The sequence below is a fragment of the Mytilus edulis genome, chromosome 2 (genome assembly GCF_963676685.1).
Source record: "Mytilus edulis chromosome 2, xbMytEdul2.2, whole genome shotgun sequence".
Lineage (NCBI taxonomy): Eukaryota > Metazoa > Mollusca > Bivalvia > Mytilida > Mytilidae > Mytilus > Mytilus edulis.
The window spans coordinates 66,145,074-66,169,253 of NC_092345.1; the positions used below are offsets into that span (position 1 = coordinate 66,145,074).

The window sequence follows — 24,180 nt, forward strand, 5'->3', positions numbered from 1 at the left end:
TATTAGGTCAAAAATCCAATTGAGTCATCATCATCACATCAATACAGTCTTAATTAAAATTTAGTAAACTATTGGAGGGAATGTCCATTTTAACAATGACTGCCTCTGTCAACTACTTCATCTATTTTTAGAAATCTCCTAGAAATATTGATCTGCAGCACATGGCAATAAAAATGAAACAAAAATGCAGAGGTTCAACTGGGGAAACTTAAAGGTTAAGATGGAAGAAAAAAAGTACTGATTTTCTTTCTAATTTGAAATTGGGAATAAAGAATGTCCACTGTGTCAGAGTCATATATATTATACATATATATAACTCGTCTAAACATCAACCCAACAATGTTAGATCTATGACCGATGGACAGACGGACAGACAGAGTGCAGGAGAGGACTTATAAACCAATCAATAGATAATTTCAGTTTAGTGTTAACAGCAACAATATTTGATAATCTCAGTTCACAAGGATCACATTAATGTATTTGATATGCTTCATCATAAAAGTACTGAAAGACCCCCATCATAAGTTATTGAAATCTATAATTTTGCATTAATCATTACATCAATGTGTAAATTAAATACACCAAATAGGAGCCAACACCCTTATAGGTGTATCCAATACTCACAACCTAAAGCTGTTCTAAAGTCAACACGGTTTTCATAGTCCACAAGCATGACTATTTGTGTTTAGACATGGCTAGGGAGTATGGTTGTTATTTGTGTACCATATAAATTGCCATGTCTTTTTGAAAAGATAAAGTTTATTCTGGTCATTTTGCTATAAACTAGCTTTGATAAAGAGGACTTTCTGATAGTCAGCCTTTATTTTTGGTCAGATCTCTGATTCCATCAAATAATCACTTCATCTAAATCCAAAACAAGTAAATATGAATGAACCTTGAGTACCAGTGAGTAAATTGTACAGCAGCTATCATATCAGGGTATACTAAAGGGTCAGTTTCAAACAACTGATGACACTATCTTGCATTATACATTCAGCCTGTTTAGATTACATGAGCAATGCATTCATTTACATAGTAACTCAGAGTCTATGGCCTTTTTAGAAAAAATAAACCACAGTGACACACGAAAGACATTATCAACTGACTTATGAAACTGATGATGTACCATATCAGTATCAGGAAGGTTGGCCTCATTTTATGTTAACAGATGAGGAAATATTTTTTCCTCTTCCTGTTCATACATGTACTTGTAACAATAGTTCAACTATTGTGAGAATTACTCTGGAATTATAAGCTTCCACTCTGTCAGTTCATTTTAAAATAAAAGTTTGAATGTCCCTTTGGTATATTTTGTCTCACTTTTACTTTCACTTTAACAATTTTTTATTGAATGTCCCTTTGGTATCTTTTGTCTCTCTTTTACTTTCATTTTAACAATTTATTATTGAATGTCCCTTTGGTATCTTTTGTCTCTCTTTTACTTTCATTTTAACAATTTTTTATTGAATGTCCCTTTGGTATCTTTTGTCTCTCTTTTACTTTCATTTTAACAATTTATTATTGAATGTCCCTTTGGTATATTTTGTCTCACTTTTACTTTCATTTTAACAATTTATTATTAAATGTCCCTTTGGTATCCTTTGTCTCACTTTTACTTTCATTTTAACAATTTATCATTGAATGTCCCTTTGGTATCCTTTGTCTCACCTTTACTTTCATTTTAACAATTTATTATTGAATGTCCCTTTGGTATCCTTTGTCTCAATTTTACTTTCATTTTAACAATTTATTATTGAATGTCCCTTTGGTATCCTTTGTCTCACTTTTACTTTCATTTTAACAATTTGTTATTGAATGTCCCTTTGGTATCCTTTGTCTCACTTTTACTTTCATTTTAACAATTTATTATTGAATGTCCCTTTGGTATCCTTTATCTCACTTTTACTTTCATTTTAACAATTTATTATTGAATGTCCCTTTGATATCTTTTGTCTCACTTTTACTTTCATTTTAACAATTTATTATTGAATGTCCCTTTGGTATCTTTTGTCTCACTTTTACTTTCATTTTAACAATTTATTATTGAATGTCCCTTTGGTATCCTTTGTCTCACTTTTACTTTCATTTTAACAATTTATTATTGAATGTCCCTTTGGTATCTTTTGTCTCACTTTTACTTTCATTTTAACAATTTATTATTGAATGTCCCTTTGGTATCTTTTGTCTCTCTTTTACTTTCATTTTAACAATTTATTATTGAATGTCCCTTTGGTATCTTTTGTCTCACTTTTACTTTCATTTTAACAATTTATTATTGAATGTCCCTTTGGTATCCTTTGTCTCACTTTTACTTTCATTTTAACAATTTATAATTGAATGTCCCTTTTGGTATCTTTGTCTCTCTTTTACTTTCATTTTAACAATTTATTATTGAATGTCCCTTTGGTATCAATATCTTTTGATAAATTATCAAAATCTTTACCAGGACATAGAAAACCAGATGCTCCGCAGGGAGCAGCTTTATACGACCGCAGAGGTTGAACTCTGAACGGTTGGGGCAAGTATGGACACAACATTCAAGCTGGATTCAGCTCTAAATTTGGATTGTGATTAAATAGTTGACACAGCATAGGTTTCTGACACAGAATGAATGTGGTCTAATGAACTTCAAAAAAAATGTTTGCCTTTGAGCAATTCACTATGCTGTTGAATATTAATCCTCTCAAAAAAATGTTTGAAGAAATTTTCTTTTTATTTATGAAATCTGAAATGAAAAAAATTGACCCTCCAATTTTTTTTTTCACATCCCCCTTTCCCTCATTTCAAAACTGATCTCAATTCAAATTTCTAATGAAGTTTGCAACAAAAACTACTCATCTAAATACATCATAAAATATTAAAATGTAAAAAAAGTGCTTGTTATCACTGAATGGTAAAGATTGTTTTAATCTATCAGTTGGTAGTAAAAGTGAATATACATTGTATATTGTATAAAACAATGATTTAAGTTGATTCAACTACTATTCTGGACAAAGAAAGATAACTCCAATTGAAATCCAATTGGAATTTCTTGCTATTGCACAATATTGTGCAATTAGATATTTCTTGCTATTGTGGAATACTGTGCAATTGAAAATATTTGCTATTGCACAATACTGTGCAATTGAAGATTTCTTGCTATTGCACAATACTGTGCAATTGAAGATTTCTTGCTATTGCTGAATACTGTGAAATTGAAAATTTCTTGCTATTGCACAATACTTAATATAATAATTTTGGATCCTGATTTGGACCAACTTGAAAACTGGGCCCATAATCAAAAATCTAAGTACATGTTTAGATTCAGCATATCACAGAGGCCCAATAATTCAATTTTTGTTAAAATCAAACTTAGTTTAATTTTGGACCCTTTGGACGTTAATGTAAACCAATTTTAAAACGGGACCAAAAATTAAGAATCTACATACACAGTTAGATTTGGCATATCAAAGAACCCCAATTATTCTATTTTTGATGAAATCAAACAAAGTTTAATTTTGGACCCCGATTTGGACCAACTTGAAAACTGGGCCAATAATAAAAAATCTAAGTACATTTTTAGATTCAGCATATCAAAGAACCCCAAGGATTCAATTTTTGTTAAAATCAAACTAAGTTTAATTTTGGACCCTTTGGACCTTAATGTAGACCAATTTGAAAACGGGACCAAAAATTAAGAATCTACATACACAGTTAGATTCGGCATATCAAAGAACCCCAATTATTCAATTTTTGATAAAATCAAACAAAGTTTAAATCTGGACCCTTTGGGCCCTTTATTCCTAAACTGTTTGGACCAAAACTCCCAAAATCATTACCAACCTTCCTTTTATGGTCATAAACCTTGTGTTTAAATTTCATAGATTTCTATTTACTTATACTAAAGTTATGGTGCGAAAACCAAAAAAAATGCTTATTTGGGTCCCTTTTTGGCCCCTAATTCCTAAACTGTTGGGACCTAAACTCCCAAAATCAATACCAACCTTCCTTTTGTGGTCATAAACATTGTGTTTAAATTTCATTGATTTCTATTTACTTAAACTAAAGTTATTGTGCGAAAACCAAGAATAATGCTTATTTGGGCCCTTTTTTGGCCCCTAATTCCTAAACTGTTGGAACCAAAACTCCCAAAATCAATCCCAACCTTTCTTTTGTGGTCATAAACCTTATGTCAAAATTTCATAGATTTCTATTTACTTAAACTAAAGTTATAGTGCGAAAACCAAGAAAATGCTTATTTGGGCCCTTTTTGGCCCCTAATTCCTAAAATGTTGGGACTAAAACTCCCAAAATCAATCCCAACCTTCCTTTTGTGGTCATAAACCTTGTGTTAAAATTTCATAGATTTCTATTCCCTTTTTACTTAAGTTAGAGTGCGAAAACTAAAAGTATTCGGACGACGACGACGACGATGACGATGCCAACGTGATAGCAATATACGACGAAAAATTTTTCAAATTTTGCGGTCGTATAAAAACTACTGTTCAATATAATACAGAGACAAAGACTTAAAATGTTTAATCTTGTTTTACCAAAACAAGCAAGAAGAATCTGTTAAATTAAACAGTTAATGACAATGCATTGAATGCAGGATTCAAGTTTTTGTAAAACAACATTTTCAGTCTGGAAACCCAAAAAACAGGAATATACAACTTCAGTCAACATTTGGAAACCTAGATATTATTATATATTGTTATCATAATAAAACATATAAGATCATTCAGATTACATGTGGTGACAACTTGAAACTAAGAAACTATAGGCTCTTTGTTATTATTGAGTATGAAATATATTATTAAAAATACTTGAAAAGTTTTTTTTCAATGGACATAATTGTGATTAAATATTTATTTCTAGAATTCAAAATTGTTGAAATTTAAAAAAGAGATATATATTCATGCCAAAATAATTGATTATTTTTTTTATATTATAACAGTTACGTATTCCTTACCTTCAGTGTTGAACAAATAAAAGCTGTATTTACTTTACAGGAAACTGAAATTTGTGTTAAACCAATCCTCTGTAGTTTTGTCAAGGAGCTTTGTATTAATAAATTACCTATATACACAAACTACTACAGAATACATTTACATACAGAACTAACCTGAAAGTTAATATACTGTGTATTAAACACATTAAATACTTCCCTTCACACTTTCAGATCAACACTTTACAATTTATTTATGACGTCAGATTACCTATTGCAAATTTTAAAAACTTCATCATTTTTACATATTTATGTCAAGGATGGTGAATTTCGAAAGGAGTGATGTTTTTGAAATATGATTAAGATCTGCCCACAATTTTTATTGTTCAGAAACATTACATAAATTTCAATGAGATAAATATTACAAACACATTTATCCTAATTATCATCAGTTTTATTCTGAATGTCAACAGGTCTTCTGTGGCCTAAAGCTAACCAGTTTATTTTTTACATATTTCATATAAATCTTTTTTGTATAATTTTTATAGTTTATAACTACAAAGTTTTAAAAGTATCTACTGTTTGTCCTATGGAAACTTTTGACTAGCACAGCATGCTGATTTGTGTGATATCAAAATTGTGAATTGTTATCTTTTCAAAAAATTATTTATAGATCTTAAAATTTGAAACAACTGAATACTACATCTTAGGGTTTGCATTGATATTTCATGGAGTAAATCACTTTTAAGAAAGCAAAAAACAGACACTTGGTCTTAGAGTACTAAATCAAAATAAAGTGTTCATATAAATCTGAGTTCTGAAAGACTGATTCAAAAATCGAACACCAGCAGAAACCAGTAAATGTCAAATACTGAAGGCCTTTCTGTTTAAGTTTTTAAGGTGTACAAGACGGTATAGAGGTTTGAAGAAAGGGAAACGGACAGAAAGTCACAGGACATAAAGTCACAAATGTGGTAGGACAAAAAGTCACAAATAACCTGTTGACAATTGTTTGAATATGTAAGAGTATAGTCCCATTTCATGTATAAGTTTTACAAGACATACCTACAGAGGTTTTGGAGATATAGTCTGATTTCATGTTTAAAATTCTAAAAGACAGACCTATAGAGGATATAGTCCAATTTCAAGTTTAAGTATTACAAGACATACCTATAGAGGTTTGAAGATATAGTCCTAATTCATGTATAAGTTTTACAAGACATACCTATAGAGGTTTGAAGATATAGTCCAATTTCAAGTTTAAGTATTACAAGACATACCTATAGAGGTTTGAAGATATAGTCCTAATTCATGTATAAGTTTTACAAGACATACCTATAGAGGTTTGAAGATATAGTCCAATTTCAAGTTTAAGTTTTACAAGACATACCTATAGAGGTTTGAAGATATAGTCCTAATTCATGTATAAGTTTTACAAGACATACCTATAGAGGTTTGAAGATATAGTCCAATTTCATGTTTTTGTTCTACAAGACATATACCTATAGAGGTTTGAAGATCTATAGATATAGGAAGATGTGGTATGAGTGCCTATGAGACAACTCTCCATCCAAGTAACAATTTATTAGAGTAAACCATTATAGGTCAAGGTGACAGCCTTGGCTCACACAGAAAAGCAAGCTATAAAGGGCCCCAAAAATTACTATTGTAAAACCATTCAAATGGGAATTGCCCAATTTCATGTTTTAAAATTTAAGTTCTACAAAGGTTTGAAGATATAGTCCAATTTCATGTTTTAAGTTCTACAAAACGTACCTATAGAGGTTTGAAGATATAGTCCAATTTCCTGCATCTCTATACTTTTCCCATTCAATGCTATTATAATCATATCTGCCAATTTTGTCATAATTCCTGCCAAGACTTGATAGTCAAATCTTTCCAATCAAAAGTATGTAAGATTGTACAATCAGTTTGCCAATTTCAACAGTAAAATATCTCAATAAAATTATCCTTGTAATCCGTTCTTGGGTAAAATTACTTCAATTATGACATAAAAATTGTCCAATTTATAATAGAAGATAATTTATAAGCCTGAACATTTATCAGATAAGTCAGGACAGGTTTGACTAATTAAATTAATTACATAATTAATCTTTTAATCTGTTGATGATATTAACACTCACATTAATCATCCTGACATAATTTAATTGCCATAATAAATTTTTAATAAAATAATCTGACCATCTGACAGTTACAAAAAATAACCAAGGTGTCTTAGAATAAATGTGTTGTTACTTTTGCTTCTGTGACAAGTATGAAAATTTTACTTATATAACAACAAAAAATTGGCTATATTGAATATCAAAATAAAACATGACCAGTCAAAAATATCTCCAAACTTTGTGAATAAATCTAAATTGTTTTTGCACTTCTTGAAACTTTATAAATACATTTAAAAGAAAATCTTAATTGGTATTTGTCTTTTACAAGTACCATTTTGAAAGTGTTTTAGCTTCAGCTAGAACTAAAAGGGAGAAATATTTACTAGATGTCCAAGAATTTTTTACAGCAAGTCTTCAAAATCTCTTATAGTGGTCTAGCATCAAATATAAATATAGGTAGATGTGATATGATTGCCAAAGGAGACCAAATGATTTGTGCATGTACAACCTACAACATTGAGCAAAACCCGTACGTTTTAAGCAAAGAAGTCATTATATAACTTTACAAGTATAGCCAATTTTTTGTATTCATGAAAGAATTTAGAACCTTTAGGATCTTAGTAAGTCATGGTATTGAAAAACCTGCCACAATAATTTACCAGTTATACATATATATATTGCTTTCACTGAAATCTAAAACTTCACCTATTCAGAAAGTGCTTTACTGTAACATGCAAGAAAGTAACATAATAACTTACTATAAAGATATATTACACACTTAGTGGATGAACCTAAATGCATAACAAAATTTCAAAACAATTAAAATTATTAAACGATGCATCATAGGCAGTTATGCATACACATGTATTAAGAATTCAAATTTATAGTGGTGCATGAAACATAACACAGAAAAAACAAAATTAATTCAGAGGGATAAAAGTTTTATATACATTAACAAAATAAAACCTGAACAAAATATACCAAGGCTGCATTAATTTTATTTTTAAACTTAAAATTGGCACATACTACACTAATCCAACTACTTTCGTCAAAGGATTTGCTCATAAATACCAACGGATTTAAATTCTTTACATAAATTTATGATTTTAAATCTACATGAATTACTGACTATTATTGTGTTATTCAGCCAATTGTTAACTGTGAATCAAATATTTTGTAACATTAAGTGTTTATTTATGTCAATAAATATAACCTGAAATTGATTACACAGCAATTCGTATTTATGCAAGTAAGCTAAACAGATATAATTTCAGATTATTTTCTTTAAGCCATTTACTACTATTCTATATCCAATGTAGTATTATATTTTAATAATATAAGAAATCTGCCATTTTAATTTATTTATTTATGAATAAAAAAGATAAAAACTATTTTTTTTATTAATGACAAAATTTAGTTCAAAGGCAACAGAGTAGTCTCCCCTTGTGATTCCAATAATATTGCTAGAATTACTTCCCTTTGATTGCTATATGTATTGTCAAATGAGAATAGATGTACAAGAAACCATTGTTTCAGAAGAGAAAAATCAAGTTGAAGAATAAGTTGTTTTTCTAAACAAACATTATTTGAAATTTTTTTAAAATTTGCAGCTTAAAAGTTCAACAAGCCTGTGTAACCACTCATTTAGTACATATATGAGTAATCCTGACTATGTACCTGTCAGATTTTCCACAAAGAAAAGAGTTTGTACTTTGACAGCTCCTTTAATCCTAATCTAATCCTTTAAGATTTTTGGGGTTTTGGTACATATGATGTTCACAGAAATTTTGTCCAGATCTAATGCCCAATATTTATATATTGTATATTTTAATTTGATCATAGAAGTTATTAAAGTGAAAGTTGATTGAGATTCATGTCTTGGTGTCAGACAAATCAACTGTTAAAAAATGTCCCTCCTCAGAACTCGGTGAAGAAATAATTATATTTCTAAAATCCTGCACAAGTGCACCGGCTCACTGGAGTTCTCCATATTGATCACTATACCTTATGTCTGTTAACTGACATTTCATTCAAAGTCTTTTCCTTTCTGGTGCTGAACATATTTAATAACAAAGAAAAGTACACAACAAACTTGCTTTAACCTTTTACATTTTTATGTAACCTCCAAAAATTATACAAACATTAGAGATTTCAAAAGGTAACAATCCCTTAATCCTTCAAGCTGAACTTATCCTTATCCTGAAGTGTTATGCTATTTCTTGCAACACATTACATAACGATTTATTATAAATCAATACACAACAGACATATCAATCTGTTGGTATAGAGATGTCTGTATCTTACAGAAATATGTCAATCAAGGACACCTCTCTCCTTCCCTGTCTCAAGTTATCATCACATTGCTCTCCTTATCAGACAAATCACCGTGGAAACTTTTATCCCGCCAAAGGGCAGAGATGTACTATTTCAACAGAACTGAATTTCAGCTGTTCAACAATGTACCGAGGCACACAATGAAAAAGATAGCTATGAAGTATGAAGCTGAGTTGACAGCATCTGCTATTACTAATTAAAATTACTGTGCACCACTTTTTTTCACCAGTTGAAATTTTGAGCATGCCTAAACTTTAATATATATTATGTAGAATTAGATTTTTTCCTTCAAAATTTAATGTCAGTTTGGATTTTTTGCCTGATTTTTTAGTGTAAATTTTTGCAGACAGATAATGTCTTTTGATTGAGTTAACATTTCAATTAATATTTTATAGTGTGTCTTTCTATGTTGTGATGTTACAGTGACAGTTACACTATTGTTTCAGATAAGGGTGAAGGTTTGGTACCATTAAAACGTTTAACCCGCAGCAATTGTTTGCACCTGTCCTAAGTCAGAAATCTGATGATCAGTAGTTGTTGTTTGTTGATTTGGTTTCTAGTTTCTCATTTTCTATATAGATTAGACTGTTGGTTTTTCAGTTTGAATGGTTTTACACAAGTAATTTTAGGGGCCATTTATACAGTCTGCTTTATAGCTTGCTGTTCAGTGTGAGCCAAGGCTCTGTGTTGTTGACCTATAATGGTTTATTTTATAAATTGTGGCTTGGATGGAGAGCTGTCTCATTGGCACTCATACCACATCTACTTATATCTATATAAGACATATACTCTTAACCTTACCTGTAAAGTTCACATCCAGAGAGCAGTCTCCAATAGATTCATCTGCAGACATGGAAGATGTCAATACCCTTTGTAGAGACTTCCCTGACTTCGGCACCATTTGAACATTGAGGCTAGCTGGGGGATCAGATTGACGTTTAACCTTCTGGTCCCTTGAAATATTCTGTTCATTTTTTGATGGAGGAGACCATTGTTTCTGTTCCCTGTTTCTACTGACTTGTTCCCTGTCTCTCTGAACTGGTTCTCTATTTTCTACTCCTCTGTATGCAGATCTGGGAGATTCTACTCTGATCTGTATATTTGTTGGAGACACGGCTTTCATGGCTCGAGGTCGGTTATTATGCTCCATATCAGAGGGTGATCTATCATTCTCAATTTGTTTCTCTTTAAACCTACTATACACCTCTCGCTCAGACATATTGTTCTGTTCAATCGATCTGAGTATACGATTAGAAGTGGCATCAGATTTAAAACCACCATCAGTATCATCATGATTGCGATCATGGTCTTCTTTGCTAACTGAACCCGATTTAGACTTAGGACGTTTCAATAGGTTGAGGAATGACTGTCTGACTTTGCCACGAGAAAATCGCTGATTAGATCCTGTTTCTGAGTCCCTGCTCATCTGGCTACTTAAACTTGTTTTTGAACCTCTCTCTTTTCGTTGTTTTCTTGACATACGAGGTGACATTCTCCTAAAAAAGTTGCTGATACTACCACTTATTGTTCTTTTATGAGGAGTTAATTTATTACTATCCATTCCATCACGTGATGGTACAGAATTCGATCTCTCTGCCCTAATACCAATGTTTTGTGGTTCAGAAGCATAACGTTCATCGACAATGTTATCAGCACGCTGTTTGATTTCCGTAGAATAATTATCTCGAATTGCATGGCGATAGCTTATTGTTCTATCATTTTCCTCCATAGGTAAAACCTGTTTGGGCAGACTCCTTTGTTTATTCAATGGTACTCGACCATTAGGAGCACCATTTTTCTTTGGTGCATCATTTACAAATTGCCCATCTACATTCTCCTTTTCTGGAGAGGAATATTCCTTGACAATCATCTCGGACATCTCTCTGATACGAGATTGATAATCTGTACTGTTATTGGCCATTTCGTTCTTATCTTCACCTGATAATGTTTGAACTTCGTAAGAATTTGAGCGTCTTACTGTCACAACTGAATCATAAGTAACATGTTTTGGACTTAATTTTCTAGTTAATGGACTTTTTGATCTACACCTATTAGATTTCAGACTAGAAATGGTAGGTGCAGGACTTGTTGACCTACTTGTTGACCTACTTCTGTCTAGTCTCTCAAGGGTTGTTACTGCACTGAAACTTGTTCTATATGGTTGAGGAACCCTATTTATAATTTCATCCTGTTCAAACTCTGAATCAAAGGTCAAAGAATTTTGTCTTGCTGGACTTTTTCCACGTGTTATATGATCAGCTATAATATGAGTGTCTTTGTTTTGTCTTCTGTCTAAAACAGACTGAGGAGACAAGGTGTCCATTGTGTTCTAGCCTGCTGGTCACACTTTTGGACACATTGTTGATGTTTGGTGGTATAAGCCATCTTGACTGTTTATCTGGAAAAATAAATAAAGAAAGAATTAAACATATGTTATTGTATGTGACATTACAGTACCTAAAAAAATTATACACTTTGAACCACTCTTGGTAAAAAACTAAAATATATATCATCCTGCTTTGTACCTGATAAAGTAACTCCATCTTTGTTTTTTTCTTTTCTTATTTTTTAGTTTCCACACACAAAAATCAAATATATAAGTTTTAACCGCTGATGCATGCAAATGTAGAAATAAACATACATGAAGAGAAGGTGGAAAAGGTTGTAAGTTGTGAAAACTTTTGTCTCAATCTTTTGCATAATCATTATTACAACAAAATGTGTCTAATCTAATCTTTCAAGCAAAACTGAGATATTAGCAGACCTCTACAAATAGGACTCAGAATTTATAAACATTTTCAACTGTCATGCTTCTTATTTATCTCTGTTAACATGATAACTGACATTATCGCTATTTTTTGTATTTTTCCTTTGATCTTCTTTAATGATAATTTTCATATCATCATACTCACTTGAGATGGAAAATTATCGCTAGAAACTAAGCATGCACGTGGCGTTGCTAACGAAATTGACATGAAATTGACAACGTCGTCATAGGTAAAATAGCGATAAAAAGATTATCATTGTTCATCTCTACTCGATTGCCTTTCTCGCTTTCGCTGTCCCGGCTCAATTGAGAAAATCAGTCTTGATGAGATGATCACCGATAACCTACAAATATCATAGATAGTGAGGGAAAACATAGCTGATATAATGTCATCAGCTATGATCAACTTTGAAAACTCACCATCAAAAGTACAATTGTAAGAGCACCAACTATTTAAAATTAATTCTATATATGAAAAAAAAAGTTGTGTCATGAATATGTACATCATATCAATTCTTTTCCTTTAAAACATTGGAAGAAGTCATCTCTTGTACTGTGAGGGCTGCACAAATTGTATCATACTTGATGAATATGGGTTCATTTAAAAGGTGTCTATGCAATGGTCCATTATTAATAACACATTTGGAAGTCTTGTGCTACAATAAGGTCATTTGGAAATTAAAACAAGTGTGGAAACAGTATAATAAATATTTTCTATTCAATAAATATTTTCTTCCTAATTATCTAACAGCTCAATTATTACCTAAAACTCTATATTGTTAATGTAGTTGTCAGCTTATTTCCTTGCAATATGATGTGGGCCATCTGTGCAGTAAGATTTTAAGCGTTTAATGGCCTAAATGAGACTTAAAGATGCAGCAGTATAAGAATTCATCTTCTATTGTTCTTTGTGTTGTGAATTAATGCTATATGTCCTTACTTTTCCATCAAAACAGAATATTAAAAAAGATATTGTTGTAACAAATCTTACTGATCACCATTTCCCTCCTATAATTAACATGATCTATTGTAACTAGTTTGACAATGCCAACTGGATTATAAACAACCATTGTAACTGCCCAAAGCAATGTATGTCCAAGAGAAGATCTTTTGCTTTGTTCTCTACACATTAAAAAAAATATGTCAATTTCCCCATAAAAAAATTGTAATTAAGTTACTTACATTGACTATAGTGGTTGTTTAGGTTTGCAGTATCAGAATCCAAATGAAAAGATGAAAATTTAGTAAATGTAGGAAAGAAGAAAGAAAATTTGCTGGCAGGTACTATTACACACTACAGGTGAAAAAAAGACCTGACTATATATAGCAAATGTATGAACACTTGTGGGTATTTAGCTATCGTAAATTTTGTCTCTGAATGACCATAGATCTGCTTCAAATAACTTTCTGAAATCAAGCAACAATCACTTATTAAATATGACGTCAAATTTTTAAAATTGTGATGTCAATTTTTACAGGAACTTGTGTGATTTTACATGCATAATGGCGGACAAATTTGCATACAAGTGTAAATACGTCTATTGTCTTCTAACTTGTTATCCTAATTTACCACCTGTCATTATAACCAACCAGGTATAGCTAACAAATTGTTTCTTCTAATCATGTAAAACAACTATGACACAAGTAACAGTTAATGGATGAATAAAATAGTCATACATCTGAATAAACAAAGCTTGATCTTTATGAAAAATCTAATTTCAAAAAGCTTTAAAGCAGAAAAGGCTTGTGGGAGTAACAAACAAACTAATTTGAATTTAAACACAACTAATTTTTATTACTATCTCCTAACAGATATTATATGTAAACCAGAATATCCCCTCTCTCCTTAAGAATGAGCTGTTATTAAAAGTTACCTTGTTAAACACTTATAGCCACAGAAAATAACCTAATTTTCTCTGCAAATTAGGCCATATAAGGTGTTAATAATGAGAACATGAGGTTAAGGTCAGTGAGGTAACACTAGTAACACTATTGAGAACTTGAGGTTAAGGTCAGTGAAGTGACACTAGTAGGACTGGTGAGAACCTGAGGTTAAGGTCAGTGAGGTATCACTAGTAGGACTGGTGAAAACATGAGGTTAAGGTCAGTGAGGTATCACTAGTAGGACTGGTGAAAACATGAGGTTAAGGTCAGTGAGGTTACACTAGTAGGACTCGTGAAAACATGAGGTTTAGGTCAGTGAGGTAACACTAGTAAGACTGGTGAAAACATGCGGTTAAGGTCAGTGAGGTAACACTAGTAAGACTGGTGAAAAGTTTCAAAACATGAGGTTAAGGTCAGAGAGGTAACACTAGTAAGACTAGTGAGAACATGAGGTCAAGGTCAGCCAGGATACACAAGTGAGACTGGTGAGAACTTGAGGTTAAGGTCAGTGATGTGACACTATAGTGTAAGACAGGTGAGCACATGAGGTTAAGGTCAGTGATGTAACACTAGTAGGACTGGTAAAAACATGAGGTTAAGGTCAGTGAGGTTACACTAGTAAGACTGATGAAAACATAAGGTTAAGGTCAGTGATGTGACATTAGTAAGACAGGTGAGAACATGAGGTTAAGGTCTAACACTAGTAAGACTGGTAAGAATGTGAGGTCAAGGTCAGTGAGGTAACACTAATAAGACAGGTGAGAACATGAGGTTACGGTTAGTGAGGTTACACTAGTAGGACTAGTGAGGTCATGCTAGTAAGGCTAGTGAGAAAATTAGGTTAAGGTCAGTGAGGTAACATCAAGTAAAACTGGTGAGAACATAAGGTCAAGGTCAGTGAGGTGACATTATTAAGACAGGTGAGAACATGAGGTCAAGGTCAGTGAGTAACACTAGTAAGACTGGTGAGAACATGAGGTCAAGGTCAGTGAGGTAACACTTATAAGACAGGTGAGAACATGAGGTTAAGGTCAGTGAGGTTACATTAGTAAGACTGGTGAGAACATAAGGTTAAGGTCAGTGAGGTAACACTAGTAAGACTTTCATGTACATAGTTGGACAAACCTTAAACACAATACATTTTTTGTATGAAATTAAGTTTAAATATGTCTATACTTTGATACGCCAGAAGCATGTTTCATTTACATAACACTCATCAGTGACACTCAGATCACATATAGTTTAAAAGCTAAACAAATACAACTTGGAAGAGAATTGAGGACCCAAAATGTTGTGCCAAATACGGCTAAGGTTATCTAAGCCTGGTGATACCATTGGGGACAAAACATCCACATCAACCTAGGCTAGTGGTGTAAATAGTTATTATCTTTTTACAATATGTATTCTTTCCCCTGAATTTTATACATTACTACCATGACTACTGAGATAATATTGAAGTATTATATAACTTGTAACATATTGCATTATTATATGTGATCAAGTCAATCTTCTCAATTATTCATACTTACAAACGAGGTGTGGTTCTTAAACAAATTTAGTCATACCGACTTTTACTCCAACTCTCTGTTCACTACTGGTTATGTATAAATCTATTTTGTAAGATTTTGTTTTTTTCTTATCTTAACATAAATTAGCAATGACTGTATCTATCAATTACTTTTGTAACATTCCTTATCAAATGCATCAGACAATCAATTTGGGAAAAAATTATGATGCATAGTCACTAAATGTTATGTTGTTTTTTTTACCCATTTAGAATTTTGAAAATGTTATTTTAAAAGTAATGACTATAAAAAACTGTTCCTTTACCTCATATTTAATATTAATCATAAATCCTTGCACAGAAAAATCCTGCATACTACATATATATATATATAGCAAGATTGTCTCATTAAAAAAAATATTATTATCAATTCATAAACCACAAAGCCAATGTCAACAAAAGAACACTACAAAGGACCTGTTATGCCAGTGTCTAAAGGATTAGGATAATTTACAAAAGACTGATTATTTCATAAATTCTATACTATTATATGAGTACTTAAAATATAGGTGTACTTTTCATTAAATCACCAATATGTCAATTTCTACATGATAATGTTTGTGTATTTTAATGTTCATCCTTCATTTCACAGCTAACATCTAAAAAAAATTTTGAGTCAGCATATTTTCTTAATCGTGACTAACAAATTGTTTCTTTTTTTTTTAATATAATCTTGTTTTGAAATCAAGGGGAGAAAAGGAGAAAAAAAATGTATATTGTGCAATCTTTATTCAGAAACAACAACAAAACAAGAGTCAGTGGCGGATCCAGCCATTTTAAAAAGGGGGGGGGGGGGGGGGGGGGTTCCCAATCCAGAGTAAAGAGGGGGGTTCCAACTATATGCTCCCATTCAAATGCATTGATCGTCCAAAAAAAAAGGGGGTTCCAACACCCGGACCCCCCCCCAGGATCTGCCACTGAGAGTGTACTCTGAAATGCCTGGCCTGCTTTACTGACCTTGATTAACTTTTTGATGAAAGTCTTAAATGTAAGTATCACACAAAAAAACAAGTGAAACTGTGAGCTTGACCGTAAACAGGAAGTCCACCCCTGCTTTAAAAAATTAGAGGATGGACTGACTGACAGAGGTTATACAGTAGACCCCACTTTTAACAATTGAGGGTATAATTGACCAATACTTTTCTTTATATTTTTGACATACAATTTAATTTGCAACTCACAATATCTTCCTAATTTTAACTATCACCTACTATATATTTGTTTTTTTGACAAGGCAACTTTGAGAGGGTAGCCAAAATAGCAGTTGTTCTAAAACACTTTGAACAAGCAGTTTATCTTACAGTACAAAAACAAGAATGCAGGCATTGTGCTGCTATGCAAACCCCACTTGTAAATCAAAGCACATCTACTGGAAAATAGGAAGTAGGCATCTAAGACAGGTCAAAATAGTGCACACACAAAGTAATGTTTCTATACCAAAAAATACAGCTAGAATGTAACCTTTTCATTTATCAATGCCAAAATTTTAATTTTCAGACTAAAAATTGATGTTTCAGAAACCTGACATTATTTACCATATGAATATATCTTAGAAGCCATTTGTTTAGGGGTAAGTCATAAAGGTTAAGAATCCAGAGACATTGCAAGGAAACTGATCCATGTATGTGCATGAGACATCATTTAAATGAATTTCAACTTTGGTATAATCTTTTAAAATTGATAACCCTGTACGCTTTTTTAGAATGAATCTAAAACAGAAGTCAAGAAAAAATATAATGAATGCAATTTGTATGGGATATATCATATTAGCACTTATCCTGACCTTCTCATGTATACAATATATATGTATCTGAAATGACCCAGTTGCAATTACTTTTAAACAAATATGGAAACTGTGAAGAAAAACTTACTTTTTCCTGTGAGAAAATGTCTTTTGTGAATGACTCCTATTACACTGAATCAGCAAATGTTTACATTATTACCTATAGATGTGAACACCTGGGCGTACTGTAAATTATGGATTTTTTTATTTTTGAATTTTCTACTTTTTCTCTCAACCAGTTGCTTAATAACGGCTTCTAACAAAATGGAAAAATGGAAATTAATCAGGGGATGTGGTGGTAATTTTAAAGCAAATTTCAAATACAAATAAAAGTCAAATTAAAATTCACCATATAAAAGTTAAAGGTATAATTTTTACAAGTTTCAATTCCCTCAGGCTTCCAGTTTTTGTTAAGGTCACAACTTTGAGTTAAATCATAATGGTGCTCTGATGATAAACAAAACTACAAATTATGAAGAAAATTGACTGCATGGCAGACTGTAGAAGGAGAAAAAATTTCCTTCATCAAGCTGGCTTATGCTAATGCCTTATCAATCCTTTATTATCTTTTTCTTTTTTGGGGAGGGGGATTCTATCTTTTGATACTGAGAGTATCCAGTCCATATGTTTCATATTAATCTAAGATCTTTTTTCTTAAAGTCTACTTTTTCCACTATTTCATTACTCTTTTTCACATTCAATTTCTCCTCCCCAAACCATTGTTCTCTCAAAAGTTTTTAATAAGGCACAATATGTTCAAATATTAGTATGTCAACATTTTACTACATGCCAATACAGAATTCATAACAAAATACCTTAAATATTTGAAATTGTCTAAAATGCAGGTTGCGGGTTGCAGGTTGCGGGTTGCTGGTTGCAGGTTGCAGGTTGCGGGTTGCCACAAGGGGATAAGCATGGGATGGTGTAATCTACAAAATTTTACTTGCTTCACTTGTTATAACAATTTTATGATCAATGTTAAAGCATGGTATTTAATTACAATACACATCATTCTTGTGTAAATAAACTCACACCTACAAATAGAAATCTATCAACTTACATTAATTACAATATCTTGATGGGTTTATATAATATTATACACACATTTTCGTATGAAAAAAGAAAGCTTAACAAACATTTGGGTAAAACCTTCAACAAACAGTAGATTCTCACCACTAACTAATGCATGTTAAGCACTTGACACGGTTTTAATTTTAAGTGGTAAATTAAAGACTTTTTGCCTTTAAACTAGATATATATATGAACATCATTGTATATATTTTTGATTAACAGTGTTTTTGGATTCTTTTTAGCTAAGTTCTATTGCATTCTTAGCAAGGGTCCTTCTTAAAAGTCCTACCTATTCTTGTCTTGTTTTCGCTTGATACTCCTTTAAATTTTTACTGGCTTATAAATACGATATGAAAGGCATTGTTTTAGTAACATGTTGCAGGGGAAATAGAAATACCGAGCGTCAGTTAGTCCTTTCTTCGCCGGTCTGTCTATCCGGCTTTTGTTATCGCTCCCACGTATACAACTCTTGCCATTTTTTTTTATAAAACTATAGATAGGTTATAATAGGTTAATATCAGCAACATCTATGACAAGTTCTAAAAAGGTTGACATATTTAAAAGAGTTATGCCCCTAAGAAGTATCATTTTTTTTAGAAAATGTCCTGTGAGCTGAACATATACATGTATACCTGTTTTTTTTGTTGCTGTCCTTGAGTAAAGTTTCAAAGAAACTGAGAGTTGAGAAACTATGATAATTGCAAAAGACAAGCAAAAATTTTGAATCACTAAATATAGACCATCAAACAGAGCTGCTCCTTCTGCCAAAACAAATCTCAATTTTTCGAAAAACATTTGAAATACTCTGTAGAGCCTCCAGGATTACTTGGACATGTCTTCCCATTTTAAAATTTCTGTATTCGGTCCTGTCTTTCATGTATTGTCAAAATATTAATTTACATGTATATTTATAAGAATTACACTTCTAATTTTCATCACGGCGAAAAATTGAGCCAACTTGAAGGTTCTGTGTTGAAGGCCGTATTGTAAAATAATACTGCTTACTTTAACTTCATTGTCTTGGATGGAGAATTGTCTCATGGCCACTCGTACCACATCTTCTTATTTGTGTACTAGTGTTGTACTCATGCATGTTGTTTTTGTATCAGGATTATATGTTCTACTAACCTCTAGTTTTCAGTAAGTGTTAATTTCTGCCAATTTAAAGCACAAGAGTGCACACGCTAAAATGTATCGCCTTCTTTACTAATCCTTGATATTATGTTGATAGTCCTAAATATATAGCTTTATTACAACTGTCACATAAATTTAACATTTACCAAGAAAACTAAACATTGACATGAACGATGCCAGACAGACAGACATGTACAGCTAACAATTCTTCCGTACAACAAATATAGTTGACCTATTACTTATAAATTAAGAAAAACAGACCAAAACACAAAAACTTAACACTGAGCAATGAACCGTGAAAATGAGGTCATGGTCAAATAAAACCTGCGCGACTGACATATAGATCATCAAATATTTCCATACACCAAATATAGTTGACCTATTGCATATAGTATAAGAAAAAAGACCAAAACTCCAAACTTAAGTTTGACCACTGAACCATGAAAATGAGGTCAAGGTCAGATGACACCTGCCGGCTAGACATGTAAATTTTACAATATTCCATACATGAAATATAGCAGACCTATTGCATACAGTACAAGAAAAATAGACCAAAACACAAAAACTTTACTATAACCACTGAACCATAAAAATGAGGCTAAGGTCAGAACCTTGTTCACTGTTCCATGAAATGAGGTCGAGGTCAAGTTAAAAAGGAAGGATAAAAATCATTAGAGAAACAGATTCCACCACTATAACTCGTGTATTACAATATTTTGCCCACTTTCAACAATTAAATTTAAGTATTTAAATATTAAAAAAAATTAACTGTCTGGAGTGGAGAAATATCGTAACACACTTGTTGCATTTGTGGAATCTATATTTCTTAATATTTAAATGTAAGTTGTATTTTATGATAGTTCATAACATATTATAAAGATTGAGAGTGAAACATCTGAAAAGTGACATAGTATGGCATATTTGATTGATTTTTCCGATTGAAGCTTGAATTTGAGGGTCTTAATTGACTCAATCAGTTCAAATCTTTCACATGAAATTTAATTAGGCCAAAATCAGCCTTAACCATACATACATGTACACCTTTATATACTCAAAGGATTCTCTTTTTGAAAATAATAAATACTATATTTACTTCTCAATCAATAGTCAAATTGTAAATGGACAATTGTAGTGGAACTGGCTCAAGTACACCCCCCCCCCAAAAAAAAAAGAGAAAAGAAAGTAAAAATAGCAGAAATAAGAATAATTACCCTTTTCAATTATTTTGGCAGGGTCTGCAACTTTATGTTGACTTTCAAGCGTCTCTGTAATGTCTTAATTTTTATTTTAATGCGTCTTTACATAATAAAACTGACTGCCAAAGGAAGCAAGTTATTGTTTGATTTTTGCACTAAATTATGTTCATGCAAGAAAGGGCATATACAATTAAAAAATGTATTTAAACCTAATAATTTCACAATATTAGCCTCAAAGATGTTAAATGTCCACTGAAAGGAATTTAATTGTTTATGTAACTATATTAAGACAGATTAATGTGTTCTATAGAACCTGTTCAGCCTATGTAAATAAGTTTTCATTGCTTTCACTTTAATTAGAATCAATGTTTAGAACTATTAATAGCAATTGAGCAGAATGATAAGCATCAAAAGATACATGTATGTGTATTAAACTTATGATTATTGAATTTGAATTATAATGAAATGACCAAATCAAAAACTGACATCTGATAACTGACCAAAAACTTCTACCCTACTTTTAAGCTTTATTACTACAGGATGTGTTCTGTTAGAAATGATTTTTAATTTTTTAGTCATGGGGTAGATTTTATACATGTATTTTCATACATATATTTATGTGTGACCTGCAACCTGCAAACTTCAACCTGCGACCCGCAACCTGCAACCCGCAACCCGCAACCTGCAAAATAGCACTTCCCTAAATATTTGTGATAATAGTACAGACAATTAACTGATAATTAAATCTATATGACCTCAGGTCAAAACAGTTATCAATATACCTTACTGTTCTATATTTGGAAAGGGTGTTTTAAATTTAAATATTTAAGAAAGTGGTTTCCCTAAATAATGCATTTTTTCACAATACTTTACTGAAATTGTAAACATAAAAATTTCAAGTCTCGAATTAATATACACAAGTTATTTCTAGCATGAAAATCTTCTGAGGATAATTACCAACCCCTGGTCGAATTTTTATTGCAAAATGTAGCATTCCATAAGATAGAGTATGACATAATTAGAATATCCTGATATCAAGCCAAATTCTCATCATCAAAATAAAAATTCTGTTAAATCTTAGTTTATTTGTCTGTAGGAAGCATGCAAGCATTTCCAAAATAATAACTTTAATCAAACATCAACCACTATCCTCTAAAAATAAATGACAATTAGAATCTCTGATAAATACACAGTACCAGGGACTCAAATTGAATGTAATTCTTTATATTACTGATAATCAGTAACTGTCTACTGCCAAAATAAACCTTCCAATTTCGAATGACTTATAGGAGGGTCAAGACAGTTAATCTTCAAATTTAACAACAAAAAGGACATCAACTTATAGTCAGATCAAATTTTAGTTGAGTACCAACAGTAAACCTATAATAGCCTGGATTTACAGAAAAAGATCTTGTATAAACTATTTATTGGCTACAAAAATTTTCTGTTTTACAGAAATTGAAAACATTTATGGTTATTCTTAAGAAGATTCATTAGCATGAGTAGATTATTTGTTTATATTTCTTAAAGCATCAAACAAATTAAAAGGAAAAGAAAAGAGATGATGTTTTAAAGTTCTGCAGACAAAATCCCAATGAACAGACACTTGACAAAACCAAATGTAAAGGAACATAGCTACCGTAGAAAGGAGTGTATAGTCCGCGGTTTTTTACCCTGGGAATGAAATTGATGGAAGGGGTGCGGACTATGCAGTACTATAGGATTTCATGACATTTTTTTCCAGGGTTGGGATATGATGTTGAACGAGGTTTGGCCAAGTAAACAGAAACATCATGTGTTGTCAATGTTACAATGTATTTTTGACAACTCTTTGTATTATTTAGAAATAAAATAAATAATCTAACTGTATTCTTAACTACTCTTTGTTATTTTTTTTTTTTTTAAGAGGGGATGCGGACTATACACAAATGCGGACAATACACGGTCGAATACGGTAGTACATATGTATTGCTGCTCTTCATCTCAAAGTCACAATGAGGCCTTTATACACATTGGAGCTAAAGATCTCAACTAGCTGAAAGTACATGATGACCCTTGAAATGGTATTAAGAAGAAGTATTGGCTAAATGTTGTTTAGGCTTACATCTGTGTTATAATTGACTTACACAGCTGCATTGATATCAACAAACTCTTAACTACCATATTTTCATGTCAGATTTTGTTCATGGTTTGGACCTAAGAATGTGTTCATTGTTTGTAGCCTAATGAATGCAAAGGGGTAATTTTGTAGTTAGATGTCTAACTGAGTAAAAATTCTGCATATTTATGAAAATGATATATGGTAATTAAAGAACAGGGCAAAGTTCTGAAGCAAAACGAACAGTTAGATAACCTAATAGGCATTTCAAGTATTTATGTTAGAAATAATGTTCAAAATCAGAGAAACAATTCTAGTAGACAGAGAAAAGCATTTGTTATTTATGATAAATGAATTGGCCAAAAGAGAGATGATAAAGCAGCACTCAGAAGAGAAAAACTCATTTATAAATGTTTATTAATGTGCCAAAGTGAAGATAAATGGAAGATGCTCCAACCGTTGTAAAATGTGGATGGTATGCTGTACATAAGTGCATGAACCATAGATCAATATCCCCTCTATCGGGCCCTTTGACCTTCAGGCTGATATTGATCTCTCAGGTGATTCAGTATAGGATACACATTATAAACTTTTCTCTGTATAATTCAATATAGTGGGATGTATGAAAAGAACAGAGAATAAATCAAAGTACATTTAATGCTTTTTGTACACAAACTTATTATAAGGATCAATTTTGAATATTTTATCTAGCAGCATGGGATTTTGATACATTTAAGTGAGATTGTTAACTTATTGTATTAAACAGCTTCTTAAAAAATAAGCTGATTTCTTATAAATATCTTTCAGATATTACCCTTGATAGTATACATCTCAACAAATGCATTTTGAGTTGTGTTTATAGGCATTTCAACTTTTTTGTAAGACAAACTGATAATTCATTCTTCAAGAGTTTATCATTTATCGATAAACAAAAAAATATGTTATCAACTATCATCCATCCAAGCTGTTACAACAAAGACCAATAACTGCGTCTAATGCTAACATTGACTCTGTCCTCTTTTGATTGATTGTTGGGGTTTTAAGACCACTTTTGGGCTATTTCATGGTGGCCTGTTTTTATTGGTGGAGGAAGCCTGAGTGCCCAGAGAATACCATCGACATTCGATAGCAAAACTGAAAATCCTAGTCAATTTAGATTGGAGTCGAGTGCACCCGGACAAGTAGGGTTCAAACTCGCAACCTTATTGTTGACAAGTTAGTGATTACAGTAGTAGAACTACATACTAATATAGACCACTTGGCCACTGAGGCCCTGTCCTCTTTAGAAGCCAACATTCT

General features: G+C 31.8%; 1 protein-coding gene across 4 annotated transcripts in view; it reads right to left on the reverse strand.

Moving 5' to 3' along the window:
- LOC139512707 (uncharacterized protein DDB_G0287625-like) overlaps window positions 1–24,180 on the reverse strand; it is a 71,811-nt gene that overhangs the window by 22,064 nt on the left and 25,567 nt on the right. For 3 of the 4 annotated variants that reach the window (XM_071300565.1, XM_071300568.1, XM_071300564.1), the window contains one exon: window positions 10,186–11,782. In XM_071300565.1, the coding sequence (XP_071156666.1) occupies window positions 10,186–11,707 (1,522 nt within the window). In that variant the 5' untranslated portion in view covers window positions 11,708–11,782. Of the gene's footprint in view, window positions 1–10,185; window positions 11,783–17,470; window positions 17,576–24,180 lie in introns of those variants that run through there. The other variant, XM_071300566.1, reaches the window with a different exon arrangement.